We start from the raw sequence: 16,385 nt of genomic DNA, 5'->3' as shown, positions 1-16,385 counted from the left end.
ACAGAACAGACCATTTCAGCAGAAACTACCATATTATAAACACACTTTTCATTGTTCTACTGTGACCTCTAGTGGCATGACACCAAGCTTTGCAATTCTGCCAGACGCAGAAAACAGTTTCTACATGCCTCTTCCACAGCATCATTTTGGCTCCTGTTGTGTTTTTATAGCAACTCTGTAGTTTACATTCAGTGGTGGTTTCCTAGCCAGTTTACTATCAGTTTGCTGAGTGTGGGTGTTTTGCGCGCATGCGCAGTTTACTGAAAACTGTTCTGAACATGCACAGAAACATTCCGGGGACCGGAGAAGAGACTGGGGAACTGGTTTGGGGGCATGGCAGGCCTGGGTCGCTGCCGGTTCCAGCAACCCAGGCCACCGAATCACTACCGTTCGACCAAACCAGGCCGAACCAGTAGGAACCCACCACTGTTTACATTGCAGTTACTCAGGGAATTTCAAGGGTTGAGGCCAGCTTTAAACCATAGTTTCTTCTCTAGTTTCTAGTACATCTTAACCACTGTGCCCACTATCATCATAGTCCAATTTAAAAAATCCGAGATTCAGTGTTTTGAAAAATACTCCTAAGTTATTGCAGCTGGAATGGAACTGCACTCAGTGGATATGGCAGTGTATTGGTATGTGTAACTGGAGAGCAAAAATACCCTGCATTGTTCACAAGTGAGAACACAAAGGCATAAATTAAGCCTCCTCTGTATTTTTCTTCCCTCAGCTGCTCTCAATTAAAGATTAGACTGATAGATCAATAACACTTTTGATGCTGGCCTTCTTAAACTGAGAACTCTATACTATGTAGAAAATAGTATAAATGTCAAATGTGAATTTAATGGGAAACTGTTGCAGCTGTTTTTATTTGGCATTCAGCGTTAATTTGGAAAATTCCACCGTTGGACAAAATATTTAAAGCTTCCATAATCCATCTTTCTATTGTGGCCATGGTATTTTAGCTTGTAACCCTAGTCATTTACCTGGAAATAAATGTAATTGATCCCCAATCAGACTTTTGAATAAGACACCATTTGCACTGATAAATGTCTGGTGGTATTTGGTATGACTTTAAAAAAAAGCAGAACAAAAGAAAAATTTAATAGACTTTTTAAAGGCAATGGTGTGGGGTAACGTTTGAACTTTTCAGTGTATTACTGCTTAGCATATGCCTCTCAAAGTTGTTTTTGCACTGCAAGAAAAATAAACTCCAAACAAATGAAGTGATATTGCAGCATTTGAAATTATTAAAACTATTGATCTTCAGATTTTTACTAAAGCTCAGTCATTTAATTTTTTTAAATGAAATTCAAAGCATAAAAATGAAATCATATGTATCTTTTGGATTCTTTTTAACTAAGAGATTGCTGTTAAACTTTTTATTTTAAATTGTAATTTTGGAGAACACTGCCTCGAAATAACAAACCTTTTTCCCTCCAAAGTATTACTGCTCTGGGCCTACTTTTGTGCTTTACTTTACAGCTGTATCTGTATCTGGCCATACAGATTAAACCTTCTCGTGGTTTAAGAAGACTTACTTCCAACTCAACAGAAACCGATTCCTTAAAGTAGAAGTAAGTGAGATTCATTAAGATCACTGCTTAAAAGGCATGAAATCAGTAGAGATAGCCCTTGACTTACAATCATTCATTTAGTTTAGTTTACTTTATTGTCATTGCACATCATACTGTAGGAAGTTATCACCCAGCCCTCTCCCAGAAAAATGAAATATCCTAGGAAATATTGAAAAGGCAGAATATTACATTTCCCTGGATGTGAAAAGGGAGAAACATGTATTTGAGAGACCGCCTCCTGCCAATTACCTCCTCGCGACCTATCAGATCACACAGATTAGGCCTCCTCCGAGTTCCATCCGCCAGTCAGTGTTGACTGGCAACCACGCGGAGAAGAGCCTTTTCAGTAGTAGCTCCGACCCTTTGGAACGATCTCCCCGTGGAGATTCGTACCCTCACCACCCTCCAGACCTTCCGCACAGCCCTCAAGATCTGGCTATCCCGTCAGGCCTGGGGTTAAAGATTGTAATTCGTCCCCACCCGAATGATGAATGTTGTTTCTATTTTTAATTATGTACTGTTTTTATATGTCACTGTCTGTATTCCCTTCCCCACAAGTTGTAAGCCGCCCTGAGTCCCCTCAGGGAAAAGGGCGGCCTATAAATAAACTTACAAATTACAAATTACAAATTACAAAAGACAGAGTAGCTCCCTGCAGCTTCCTTCCCATCCCCATTTATCAATGAGCCATTAATATGCCCTAGCCAGTCCTTTTATATAATAAAGAGTTCTCCCCTTCAGCTCCAGGGTGATGGGATTAAGGCATCATTAGCCTTTACCCACTCACCACATGGCATCTGAGAACTCAACCAAACCTGGATTCAAAGCACAGCCTAGAGAGTTGCCCCTGCATGGACCCATGGGAGTCTGACAACCAATCAGAATACATTTCTTACACAGGAAACAGATTATAAAAAACCCTGCAAGCCCCTTCTTCCCTTCTCTTCTTCTCCACCCAACATTGAAGCATGTGATCACCTTTTCTGTTCAGGACTCAAGCCATGTGGTCCTGTCCACCAATAAACCATCTTTCCAAGCAGCCTCCATGTCTCCAGTGTCTTTTCCCCCACTTGGAGCCGAACCCAGAAGGATATTTCTTTCAACAGTACAACGAAATTAAATGCCGTCTTCAGTGTACATTATAACTATAAAAATAGAAACACACACATCCTTCACATGCTATATAATTGAAATTGAAAACCAGATATTGCATTAAGTTTATTGATTGTTCAAAGTTACAATGGCACTGAAAAAAGTTATTTATGACATTGTTATTATATTTATGACATTAATATTATGTTATTTTTCATATCTATGACCGCTGCAATAATCTCATGGTCACGTTTAAATTCGGACAATGTCATATATTTATGACAGCTGCAATGTTCTGAGGTCATGTGATCAACTTTTGCGACAAGCAATGTCAATAGGGAAGCCAGATACATTTAATAACTGTGTTACTAACTTAAACAACAGCAGTGATTCACTTATTTGTGCCAAGGAAGGTAATCAAATGGGGCAAAACTCACTTAACCACTGCCTTGCATAGCACAAGAAGTTGCTCATCTGTGGTCAGTCAACTCTACCCTAGCTGTAGTGTTCAAACAGTGGGATTTGAAACTGTGCTGGGTTCGATTCCCTAGTGCCACATTGCCAACCTAGCAGTTTGAAAGCACATAGAAATGTAAGTAGAAAAATAGGAACCACTTTGGTGGGAATGTAACACGTTTAGGCACGCCAGCCACATGACCACAGAGACGTCTTTGGACAGTGCTGGCTCTGCAGCTTTGAAACAGAAATGAACACCACCCCCACAGACTTTATGTATTAGAGGACAAAATTTTAGTTGGCTTTTCTGCTATTCAATCCAGATTTTTAGGGATGCTTTACACTGGAAATGTCCAAACCAGACCCAGACCCAGAAACACATTTGCCCTGCGCGAAGCTTCAACGTTTCGCTGGAGCAACCGCCGCCGCTAGTCGTTCGGCTCGGGTTCTACAAGCATTTAAGGCCCGCCCTGGTTGTCCTGGAGACCGAACTTCGAATCCCTTCTCTCGAATCTGCCCTGCGATCTGCTCCCCCCCCCCCTTCGCGCTCACTTTCTTCCCGCTGGCCTCGCCGCGTGAGGGGCATTGGCGGTGGGCCGCGCGTGCAGCCTCTCCAGCCGGCGGGCTCGAAGCCGGGCGAACTAGGGAGTGAGAGCGCTGTGAGGGGAGCAATAGCAACAGCAGCTTCTCTTTTCGCTCCCTCGCTCCGTCCCTCCCTCCCCCTCCCTCCAAGGGGACGCCTGCGGATGGGGCACTCCTGGGCCTGCCGGGGGGAGCGCTAAGGGTCGGAGGGGGGAAAGAGACAAGATGAGCAGCTACCTGGAGGAGAGGCTCCGGGAAGCTGCTGCTTTAGGCAATCTCGAGGAGGTGCGGATGCTAGTCCGTAACGGGGTGGCGTTGAATGCTCAGAATGAGATCAATGGCTGGTAAGCCCCCCCCCCCCCCGCCGCCTTCCTTTCTCCCTCTGCCTCCGGGCCGGGCGCCTTCATTTCTCCAACCGGGGGGCAGACGGCTAAATGCTCCCACCTCCCCTCATTCCAAGGTGCAGCAACGTGCACTTTATTCGCCCTGGAACTCCAACGAATTGCCTAAAAATGAATGGAGTGTGGCCTCCTCCAAGGGCATCCTCACTCTTTTCTTCCCCGACGTGCCTTTAAAAATAGGCGAGACTAAGGTCTTTTTTCCACCCTTAGACTTTTCTTTTTTTTCTTTACTCTTTTTATTTATTATTTGTCAAACATGCATTAGATATAAGTATAAACATGATTATACATGAAATGGATACAAATAAATGGGGACATTAGGCCAGGGACGATAGGTTGAATGAGGAGGTGGAATGGGGAACAATCACATACCTCCTTTACCAAAACCAGCAAACCCAATTAAATTATCAGCTAAATTTTTGGGCTCAGTGTCTGTTTCCGGACGAGACTCTTAAAAGTTTAGTTTTAGGGACACCTGGAAGATAATTTGCATTGAATATCTTACAGGTTGTCTTGACTGTAAACTATTCATTTAGGGACGTCCGAAGTTACAAGGGCACTTAAGACCGTTTTTCACACTTAGGACCATTGCAGCATCAATATTCAAACACTTGGCAACTGGCATGTATTTATGACGGTTGCAATGTTGTGAGATCATGTGGACACCTTTTGCGACCTGTTAAGCAGAGTCAATGGGGAAGTCAGATTCACTTAACCATGATACTAACATAACTGCAGTGATTCACTTAACAACTGTGGCAGCAAGGGTCATAAAATGGAGTGAAATTCACTTAAGTGTCTCACTTAGCTACGCATTTTGGGCTCAATTGTGGCTGTAAGTCGAGGACTACCTGTACTGTATGGTTACTCACCCTAACCATACCTATACGTTTGCCACCCATCTCAACCATTCTTAAGAAGAACACCATTTTGTTTATGGCTCCAATGTGGATACTATTTAATAATTTCCTCAATATTGCCAAGATTATAGAGATACGGATAGAGGTAGTCCTCATAGTACAACTACTTGTTTAATGACCATTCAAAGTCATGATGGTGCCGAATTAGAGCGGCTTAGGTATGGGCTGTGGTGTTGTGACTATCGCAACACTCCACATGACCATGATTCTGGAACTTAACAGCTGGCTCAAAATTATGATTGCAGTGATCACTGTTTGCAACCTTCCCTGCTGGCATAAGCAAAGTCAATGAGGAAACTGAAGGGAAGTCAAAATCATCTCATTCCAGCTGCTTTCTGGCACGTCCATCTGTACTCCAAAGCACTTGCCCCTATGTAGGGTGTCCCTTTGGCACCTGCCCACATTCTATAGCACTCACCTGTGGCTTCTACCCGCCCAATAGCTGTCGTCTGCTGGCCTACTTACCTGGATTCATGCCTCTTCCCACCACTGTTGACTTAACCCATGGGAACTTGCATAGTGGTAGGATTACCATCACCAAGTGTCATATGACATTGTACCAAGTGACAGACATTCTGATTCAAACTGCTCTTGTAATCTGAGGACTATTACTAGTCCTTAATTTACCGACCACTATTAGCACCAGCAACTCGGTTGCTAAACAACATGCTTACAAACTGAAATGTAATGTGACCGTGACATCTGACTTCCTGCCAGCTCCCCCATTGACTTCATAGGAAAATGATGATTTGTGGCAAGAAAGCCTCTGTTATGGTCCTTGGATGACTGTCAGGGAGCCAGGCAGAGATGCAGTTCACAGAATTCCTGTCCATTGCCAGAATTGCTGGGAGCTGTAGTTTGGTAATATCTGCTCTGTCACAGTGATAGAAATGCTTGATTATTCACATTTCTCTTATATAGGACGTGCTTGCATTGGGCATGCAAGCGTAACCAAACTCATATAGTTAAGTACCTGCTAGACCATGGAGCCGATAAGGGGATTTTTACAAAGAACAGAGATCTGGCAGTACATCTGACTTCAAAAAAAGAAATCAGAAAACTTCTTGGAGGTGTGCTTGATAACTTGAATTTATCTTTCTAAAAATATTCAATGGATCTGTCTTTAGAGCATAACGCTTGCATTCTGAGATATCGGTGAAGTTCATAATGAAGGAGTAAGTTAAAGGGAAAAGATTCATTTTATTCTTGCTTTATGTCTAACTTAAAAGAGTTTGCTGATGTTGTTAACACTTCATTAAGATATTGGTTTAATCTCATCCCTATGATTCTTCCCACCCCCACCCACTCTTGGTTCCTCTTTTCAGTAAAATAGAAAAGTTGTAGGCTACATCACCAGCCTGGCATGTTTGGCCATTATGCCACAGATGCAACCAAAGCCCAGTTGTGCTCCAAACATGCTTTTGACATTTTGTGCAAGTTTGGATTCTTAATCTAAATATTACCTTGGAAGTTAACCTACCTTGGAAAGTGATTTCATCTTTCCATTTATTTATTTCAGTGATTTGTACATGGCTCCGTCTCAGTTCTGTGACTCTGGGTGGAAAACATTAATTAAAGCCATAATAATCAACCCTTTCTCCTGAAGATAAAAATAACCACAATATTAATATAATCGTTAAGAGGTTTTCAATGTAACATGCTTCAGTGGTACAATTGGTTCATTTAATGTCTCAGCACAATGCCAGAGGGAATAGCCAAGTATTTCTGAACACCAGCAAAATCAACAGGGCCTCTGAATCTCAGGGAGGGATGGTGTTCCATAGGCCAGGCATTGTGACAGTAAAGCCATGCTTCCTGGATTGCATTATGTGACACTTTGGGTACAATTCTGTGCCGCTGGACATTTGGATGGTATATACCTGGGCATATTTCTCTGTTTTATCTTCTGTTTTCAAATAAAATATAACAGTGCAAGATTCCTATTCTTAAATAAGCATTTGCCACTGCAGCACCAGGTCCTCTACAACAGTTAGTCCTCGACTTACAAGTGACTTATGTCCATTTTTCACAGTTGCGGCTTCTGCAGCTGTTCCATGGTCACATGATCAAACTTCAGATGCTTGGCAACTGACTCATATTTATGACGGTTGCAGTGTCCCAGTCACCTGATCCCCTTTTGTGACCTGACAAGCAAAATCAGTGTGAGAAGCGGAATTCACTTAACCACATTATTAGTTTAACAGTTGTGGCAAGATAAGTCATAAAGTGGGGCAAACTCACTTAACAAATGTTTCACTTAGCCCCATAAATTTTGGGCTCAGTTGTGGCTGTAACTCGAGGACAACATGTATTTCTCTTGCATTTAAACTGTTTGCTGTTCCTTTGCAGTTAAAATGTGTCACTCAAAGTTGAGGTATAGTTAGTTCTGCTGATTCTGGAATGCATGGGAGATAGTGGTTTAAAATGGTTGTTTTTTTATTTTCTCCCAATAGCTCCTGAAGTGGAAGGTGGTGATAATGAAGAAGTGACTAACTTAAAGCTGCTGAGTATGGCAAACTGTCTCACCAATGAATCATTTCCAGGGACTTACAATCAAAAAGGGGATAGTGCCACTCTTATGGCTGTTCCACCCAAAGAAAATAATGCTGCCATACCTCTTTTATCCACTGGTGATACTAGCCTTTGTTTATCAGTTCAGGCAGAAAACAATGGCATGGACATTTCTTTGCATAAAGAAACCGAACTCCCTGGGAAACACTTTTGGGTTGAGGAGCTCATTTCATCCGTGGTTGCAGAAGCATCTGAAGACATAAAGTCTAGAGTTCAAAGCTTTCCTCCCTCATTTTCTTCATCTACACATCGCAACAGAAATCACTTGACTTCATGTCAATCTATACAACATATGCCTAACCAAAAAAATGGTGCCAGAATGGAGGCAGAGTCAGCATTACAGCCACTGCTTTTCAACGGAACATTTCCGTGCAATATGCATGGTGGTGAAAACTTTTCAAGTAATGTTTCTTTATTCTTCTTGATAGATTGTTTGGCAGGTTTGATCTTCTTCCAATGGGCAAGCGCCCATGATAAAGCAGGTGGGTTTGGATGGGCACTAAGAGAGGCAGCAATAGTTCTAAGAGCCCAGGGCGCCTTTGGAGTTCAAGGTAGTCTTTGACTCAGTGGTGGGTTGCACTTACCTTCACTACCTGTTCACTGATCGTGTGTGTTCCGTTCGCGCATGCGCCTGACTCACACTACACGAGTGTGCACAATTCACCACCCCTGCAACAACCAGCTGATTGTCGAGACTCACTCAGGTGCCACACGCTGTGCATGCATGCACAATTAGCCTTTTTCCATAAAAACAGGTATAGAGTGCGGGTGGGCCAAAAGAGCCACCATATTGGTTCGCTCTCAGCTGCTCCGGGCCACTACCAATTCGGCTGAAATGGGTCAAACCGGCAGCAACCTACCTCTGCATTCGTTTGTCTGTTAAATAACATTAATTATAACCGCACTGATAAAAGTGAAATTTTTCACCTTTGTGACTGTTTTTCATGGCCATTGCAGCATCCCCACAGTCACGTGATCAAAATTCAGATACTTGGCAACTGGCCTGTATCTAATGATAGTTTCATTGTTCTGGGGTCATGTGATCACCTTTTGCAACCTTCTGACAACCAAATTCAATGGGGAAGCCAGATTCACTTAACAATTGTGTTAGTAACTTAACTAGTGATTCATTTAACAACGGTGGCAAGAAAGGTCATAAAATGGGGCAAAACTCACTGAACAACTGTCTTGCTTAGTAATAGAAATTTTGGGCTCAATTGTGGTTGTAGCTTGAGGATTATCTGTATAGATGGTGAATCCCTTTTTCCTTTGTCCGCAATCTTATTATCCATTTGCCATAACCATCAACATTATATTTCGATCTTCATTTTCCCATTATATGCTAAGGTAAAGTGTGTCTCAAATCAAGTTTGACCCTCAATGATGGACATATGACCACTTGGCAAGAATTCACCAGTGATTTGGCATTTCCGTCTTCAGAGAAGCCCTGCACTCAGTATCTCCAGTTTCCTAATTTAATCTGCAGTTAATCTCTTCTGCTAATCATAATTGTCTGGAGCCATTTCTCTCTTCTGTTAATGAAGGACATAGTTTAAAGAAAATGAATTGGGGATTACAGAGAATGTATCATTTTAGTTCCTGTACTTGTTAATGAGCTTATTTATTTCATCTGAATATATATGTTTCCCCCCCATATAAAGATACAGAATTGGTGCTTAAAGTTAGAATTCAAAATCCTAAAGAATATGACTTCATTGAAATTGAACTGGACAGAAAACAACTGACTTACCAAGATCTGCTCAATGTGTGTTGCTGTGAGCTGGGAATTAATTCTGAACAAGTGGAGAAAATTAGAAAATTACCTAATACATTATTGAGAAAGGTAAAACACAAAGATTTTCTTTTACACATTTGTTTGGTGACGTTGGCTGTTGAAAATTGCTCACTATCCAAAATAGTACACAATTGGATTGGATTGGTTTATTGGATTTATATGCTGCCCTTCTCTCAAGGACTCAGAGGACACAAGAGACATGGAACTAGCAGTTGTTATTATTGTGACATACAATTGATTTTTTTTATTATTAGGTAGTGTAGAAAGAATTAACATCCTCCATTTGAATGTGTTGCTGTCTAAAAGGGCTTTAGGATCAGTTCAGAATTTCTCATGCATGCCAACAACTAGCGTGCAAGAATATTCCTTGCCAAGATAACAATACAAGAAATCCTTCCTTCAGACAACAGCTAGAGACAGAATCTTTTGCTCTATGTGCATGAGCATGTTTGTGAATCAGCAAAAAAATATTTTGGGCATTCCTTCAACCTCTGGTTTTTAGCGTGAAAGCCTTTCTCAGTAGAGAAAAAAACAGTTCACTTTCAGGAAGTGAGCATAAATTGTAGCTTAAAATTAATGCAATTCGTGTAGCACAATTCTGGCTGGAGTGTCAGTCCAGAGTTCCATACCATGGAGAACCTGGATGGTGCTCAATTGAGACAGAAGTAAGAGCTGATCATTTAAATGTTGGTTTATATGGACTTTAAGATTTAAGCACTTGTTGCAGTTCACTGCCCTGAATGCTGTGGGTTTCCCCCCTGCTGCTATTATTGTATGTAAAATTTCTATAGAGGATTGAAGCATGTAATTAATCAATAGTTTTTGATAAGAATTGTACCAAATGCTTCTTGCTGTTAGTCAGCATAATGTAGAGTACAGATTTATAAACCAAAATGAGCACCTCAGAGTGTTCCACCAGTTAGTTGCTGGGAGCATAATCAACATTTATCTAAAGCAGTTGGCTGATCTGTATTAGCAAGGGCCAGGAAAACCAACCAACCAACCAACCATTATTTTTTCATGCCAAAGAGGGGGGAAGGCCGGTATGGCATCTACTGTTTACAGATCTTCTACTTGATATGGATAAGTAGGAGCTGAGGTAAGATTCAGTTAAGGATTCTTGCAAAATCAATAATTTCTGAACAATTGTTTCATTGTTTTTAACATGGGTTTAATTAGTAAGTTGAAATCCATGTTGGAAAATATTTTGCTTGTGCAATTTAAAAAGCGTAACCAGCCAAGTTTGAATCATACAGTAAAGAATTTTAGATGAGCAAACCCCCTGTTGGTCTCGGTCTTTTTTCTGATTCTGAGATTCTGCCAATGCTCTTCTAATTCTACTATCCCATGCTTCATCCTCAGTCACACTTCAGCTCTCAGAGACAGTGTTCAGAGTAATGCTTTCTTAACTATGTAGAGCTTTGTAACTATAGCCAATAGAGTAGTACAGGGATGGAAAAATCAAAGAGAAACCGCTAGGCTCATTTCAGCAGAGTAAAATAAGGGGACCATGGAAAAATGGATGGCTGTTCCTCCCCCTACCCTTATTATCTGCCTAATCAGGAAGTAAAAGGATCTTTGCACCAGGATGGTATAGATTATTTGCCTGATCTTACAGTGCCCTTTTTACTGTTGAAGCACTGTTTGACCTCCTCCTTAATCTGACAGATCTTCAACCTTCTCATATTTACAGGATTGCATTTGTTTGTGTGTACAGGCATATACAAAATAAAATTGGCTGGATCACTTCATATATGTATTTAGTATGTATACTTAAATATTTTTGGTTCCTTTTTATACTTAAACTTTAACTCATATCATAAGCCAAAGAGCTACCTTTTTGCAAGATTTTATCTTCTCTTCCAAGGATTTGCAGACTCGGTAAAGAGCTGCATGCAAACAAACTTCTCAAACAGGATTCCTTATTCCTTGTTTTAATACTAGTAATTGGCTGTTTCTGCATTGAACTGATTTGCTTAAGCAGCATTGATTCAAATTATCCAGGTTCATCTAGCACTGCAGGTCATAACTTATGAATTGTCTGCATGTCACCCCCAATAAAACATATTATGAAACAAATCCTTTGAGATTTTTATGTGAAAATGCTCAAACGCAACTGGTATAAGGATTTGGGACTTTCTTGCAAGACTAACAAAAATTTGGGTGATTTAGAGAGAGTTTTTCATACTGTAGTCATTTCATGATGCTACCTGAGTACAGAAAGTTTGGCAAAACCTACAACAATTTTGGTCTCTGAGCCAGAATAAACCAGTTTCTAGATACTAAACTCAAAACTGAGCAAACTGCATAATTTATCAGTGCAGTGTGTAAGTCAGGTGCTTCAGTAATTTATATAAAGGATAGCACATATAACTCTTAGCCTTTAATGTTCCATTTCTAACGAAGAACTTGCATTAATTGACAAGGTGTAAACAAAGCAATGACAAGTCTAGATAGACCCAGTGCTCTAAGAATAGCGCTGGTAATTGGGATATTTCATTGAGCTTAACTACATTCAGATAAGAGCATTCTGCAACCCTCTTCACACTAAATATAAAATAGCTCCAGGGACGTGGTGGGAAGGGGGCTTCGTAAAACTTCTTTGGGTTTACTCTGTAATATGGATTAGTATAATAAATATGGAATGCTTGAACAGTTCCTGAAGCTTAAAAGAACATTTTTCATTTACTGAGATTCTTAAGGTAGTATTAAAGTAATCCATCATCTTAATGCAGTCTCCATTACCTGTTTTATTATTAGATTTCACAGTTTGAAACTGCTTTAATTATTTTAAAAATACTACTTCCTTTCTCCTCCAAGGATGAAGATGTGGCCAGGCTTCAGAATTTTCAAGAGTTGGAGCTAGTTTTAGCGAGAAGTATCACATCCTCTCTCAGAAATGCTGCAGTAACAACACTGATAGAAAAAACTTGCTACAACATCAAAGCAGCCAACCTGATATATTGAAGCTTAGGATTTACAGGACAGATAGTGAATATTCTATTTTAAGCTATTATTAAAGCTATTTTTTAAAAGTTTTATATAACTTTAAGATGCAGTACTTTTATGTTTCTACTTAATATTGTTGGAGTTAGCACTAAATTCCTAATCCGTGTAAGCACACCAGAAGTTTTATGTGTAATCTGTCGTAACTACTTCTCCATATGCAAACCAAAAAAATCCTGACTAAAATAATCACAGTTATTTCATTAGCAGGTTCTTGTTCCCTTAGAACAGGGGTAGTCAACCTTTTTATACCTACCGCCCACTTTTGTATCTCTGTTAGTAGTAGGAGGCAGCGAGCGTGGTCACCTCATGACTGCTAGGTTGCCCTGCTGCAACAGCGCAACACAGCCGTTTGCCCCCGAGTGCCCGTGTCCTCCCATCTCTTTGGGAGCCCTCTCACAAGAGGTCAACCCCCCCTCTCCAGCCGGGCAGACTGCCACTCACTGCCCCAGCGGTATCCCGAAGGCGCCAAGCTTGTGCAATAGGTATTACGTTGATGACTCTCAGGGCCCTCTTTACTGTATACATTGCTGTATTCTGGACCACATGAGATTTCTGGGTGGTCTTGACAGGTATAGAACACATTGCAGTAATCCAGGTGGAAGGTGACCAAGGTGACCAAAGATAAGGAATCATCTGGTTCAGGGGGCACCAAAAATGACAAACCACCCAACTTGCCAGGGATGAGCCAAAGCAGATTCCTCCCCATGCACTCTTACAGCCTTCAGGCACTCAGTCAGCACTGTGGTTGCACCACTTATTTGGCTGGGGTAGAAATATGTAACTATTAGCATACTAATGATAAGAGTCCATACCAATGACCTCCTCTAGCGGTTTCATGTAGATCAGGGGAGTCAAAACTCGATTTCATTGAGGGCTGCATCAGGTTGTGGTTAATGGGGGGGGGAGTGGGGGCGTGGCCAGGTTTGCATCACTTGTGTCGGGTGGACACATGTGGTGGCCTGGGCAGGGATGGGGTGGGGAGATAATTGTCCCCAGTGGAGAAAAGTGAGACTAGGGCAAGCACCAAATCCTTGTACACCAGAGGAGCCTCACTGTCCCTCAGGCCATATGGAGGACCCCTGGATGGCAGTGCGGGGTGCCTGGAGCCCTGGGCAGCAAAGGATGTGCCCAGTCAGCCTTCAAGTTCCTAGGGCACTGGGATCCCACAGCCCAGCCCAGCCCCTCCAAGGCGGTGCCTGGCTGCACTTACCTCAAGGCTACTGCTGTTGTGTTCACTCTCATTGGCCAGGTTGCTCACGGTGTGTGTGTTGGAGGGTAAAGTGTGTGGGTCAGAGGGAGGCAGCTTTGTAACCAATACATCCTCAGTGACAGGATGGGAAACCATCAGAAGTCAGGAGGAGGGGACAAGGGGATGGCAAGAGCAGCAGGGTTGCTGGTGGCCAAGTGCTAAGGCAGAACGTCCCTCAGACCCACCCTCCCCCATTATAATCTCCCTACTCCCTCCCTTCTTTTCCTTTTTTTTCCTTCCCCCCTTTCCTGTCCCTTCTTGGATGTTCAAATACAAAAGGAGAAACATTTCTCGATGGCTCACGATCAAATGCCACTTACAAGTAGTTTGTGGCCATTTAAAAGAACTAAGAAACCAGGCTGTTTATCCTATGCTTGCATTTAGTGGGGGTGTCCACAGACAACAGTACAGCAAAACTGTCAAAATGGTGGCTGTGATGATCAGTTCTTGTTTTTATGCGCAACAGCTTTAGCATTTAGAAACAGAGGTTAGTTGCTTTTCTATTAATACATAATCCTTAAAAGTGCTCTCCTGTAGGGACCCTGCCATGGTCTAATTCAGATTGGAAATAAGGCAAAGGAAAACACCCCCCACCACCTGCTTTATCCTGTTTTCCTCACTGGAAATAACTGCAACATACAAGGGGATATTTTCCTAAGAGCTCACAATTCAAGAATACCAATGTACACATTTGCTAATCTAATGCGCCTTTTGTTAAGTGCACATGAGGTATCTCAGGATGGGGAAGGCAGGGGGCCTAGTGATGGAATAGGCCCTCGGGGCCTCCCCGATCCACTAAGATACCTCATGCTTCTTCCTCTCTTTCTGCCACATCGAAGTCACCTTGAAAAGATGCCTCTTTTCTGCCACTGTTTCTTTGCCTTTGAGGGAAAGAAGAGGTGGCTTGGAAATGCTTTTCATGCCAAGAATTGACGCTCCTGGGTGCCATAATTTCATGTGTCCAGGCACCCATCCTCTTTTGCAGAGAAACAGGGACCTAGAAATTTTCATTCTTGGTGCAAAGTATTTGCAGTGCCTGTCTCCTGCCCCTCCCAACTCCTTTCCCCCACTGTTGTGGCAGAGATGCTCTCTGCCCACTAAAATCTGCCACATATGAAGCTCTTTCAACCCACCCCTGGCTAGAGCTGGGAAGGTCGCTATGGAATTGGCCAGGTGCAGGCATCGACGATGTCTGGCCTGGGTGTGCTACTCGCTCATGTGTGCAGACCTTAATGTTTTGAGTGCAGGAACGAAGCCTTCAACTGAGGAGGCACCGCGGGGCCAAGCCCCTCACACCCATGTCCAACCTGCTGGAGTTCACTGCACCAGGGGAGGAATGAGACCTTGTTGTCCCATGGAGCCCGCCTGCATTTAAAAGGAATGTCTCTGTGCAAATGGCTGCTTGGAAACTGAACAATCTTTGAGGGCAATCCTACTGCTGCACCTCTGCTTTCTTCAGTTCAGATGCCAGGGCACCCAAGCTGCTGGCAGAAGCCACCTGAAGAGTCATGATTCCTGCCTTCCCAGCCAGCCCCACCTGACTTACTCTGAGCCTTGCAGGCCAGCTGGGGCAAAGCCTCGCTGCTCTTTTCTTCCTCCTCTCCGCTCAAGCAGTGACGGGCTCTGCAGGACAACAGGGTCTCATCCCTCCCTTGGTGTGGCAAGCTCCAGCGGGCTGGACGCAGGTGTGAGGGGCCTGGCTCTGCGGTGCCTCCTTGCTCAGTTGAAGGCCTCGTTCCTGCAAACAGCAAGGCCGCTGTGGAATCTGAGTCAGCTGGGGAGCGGAACCAACGCTGGGGGCAGGAACCAGCACAGTCCATGGCCCAGATGCGCTGTTCACTTGCCTGTGCCCATTTGCACGCAGATGGCCTTGGTTCCTGTGCCCGGCTTAGATTCAACCCATGGGGCCGCTCTGGAGCCAGCGAGGGGTTGCACAGCTGCCTTGACTCCACCCCCTGTGAATACGCATAGGAGCATGCAGGGGCTGGCTTCCTGGGTGAAAGGGAAGTGCTCAGTCAGCCTGTGGGAGAAGACAGTCCCCAGGTGCCATACACACACTCTGCCTCCTGTCTGTACGCCTACGGCTCGCTGGCTCCAGAGAGGCCCCACAGATCTAAGGTTGATCACATTTCGGCCTGGATGGTCACCACCAGGTTGTGGAAGTGCACCCAGTTGGCCTGGGCCAGATCTAACCACATCATGGGCTGGATCCATAGGCATTATTAACATGTTACTCTTGTGTATGATAAGCATGTAGTCTTTAGAATAGTTTAAGAAATATGCTTCCACATGTAACATTCTCTTATTGTTGAACTTTCTTTCATCAACAATACACAGGTCAATATATTGCATAATTTCCCATTTTAATGCACTAACATGTATTCACAAAGTCTCTAACAACTTAGAACCTAGATTATAAATATTGCCTTCCACCAACCTGGGTGTTAAGAAAGATTAATTAGAGAAACCTACTTATGTTACATTGGTGGTTGTTCTGCTTATTTAAGAAAAAGAACCCTGAAGCCACACCTTTATAGGCTAAGGACTACTCTGGAAAGTGTGTATAAAATACTGAGGTGTCCTTGGTGCCCTTTGAGCTTGGTCGTTTTGTTGCAGATATTTCATTCATCATAATTTGCACTGATGAGGTTGCCTAATTTGGGTAATGAAATGTCTGCAAGAAAATAACCAAGCTCAGAAACACCAAAGACTCCACATTTCAACTCTGAGCTT

General features: G+C 42.8%; 1 protein-coding gene across 1 annotated transcript; it reads left to right on the top strand.

Moving 5' to 3' along the window:
* The first annotated feature begins 3,903 nt into the window (after positions 1-3,903).
* LOC106541338 (ankyrin repeat domain-containing protein 40) lies at positions 3,904-12,517 on the top strand. The gene is made up of 5 exons (XM_087710033.1): positions 3,904-4,051; positions 5,950-6,098; positions 7,482-8,000; positions 9,261-9,442; positions 12,215-12,517. Exons 1-5 carry the CDS (start codon positions 3,933-3,935, stop codon positions 12,359-12,361), a joined length of 1,116 nt encoding a protein of 371 aa, XP_087566159.1. The 5' UTR covers positions 3,904-3,932; the 3' UTR covers positions 12,362-12,517.
* Positions 12,518-16,385: the final 3,868 nt, after the last annotated feature.

The sequence above is a fragment of the Thamnophis sirtalis genome, unplaced genomic scaffold (genome assembly GCF_051295495.1).
Source record: "Thamnophis sirtalis isolate CommonGarterSnake01/CBP01778 unplaced genomic scaffold, rThaSir2_p1.2 scaffold_3, whole genome shotgun sequence".
In the NCBI taxonomy this organism is placed as follows: domain Eukaryota; kingdom Metazoa; phylum Chordata; class Lepidosauria; order Squamata; family Natricidae; genus Thamnophis; species Thamnophis sirtalis.
The sequence above is the reverse complement of the archived record's forward strand: the minus strand, read 5'-3'. Positions and strand labels throughout refer to the sequence as shown.

Coding starts and splice junctions, on each gene's coding strand:
- LOC106541338 (XM_087710033.1), top strand. CDS start 3,933: ATGAGCAGCTACCTGGAGGAGAGGCTCCGGGAAGCTGCTGCTTTAGGC. Junction 8,001..9,260: donor TGGTGGTGAAAACTTTTCAA/GTAATGTTTCTT, acceptor CCCCATATAAAG/ATACAGAATTGGTGCTTAAA. Junction 9,443..12,214: donor CTAATACATTATTGAGAAAG/GTAAAACACAAA, acceptor TTCTCCTCCAAG/GATGAAGATGTGGCCAGGCT.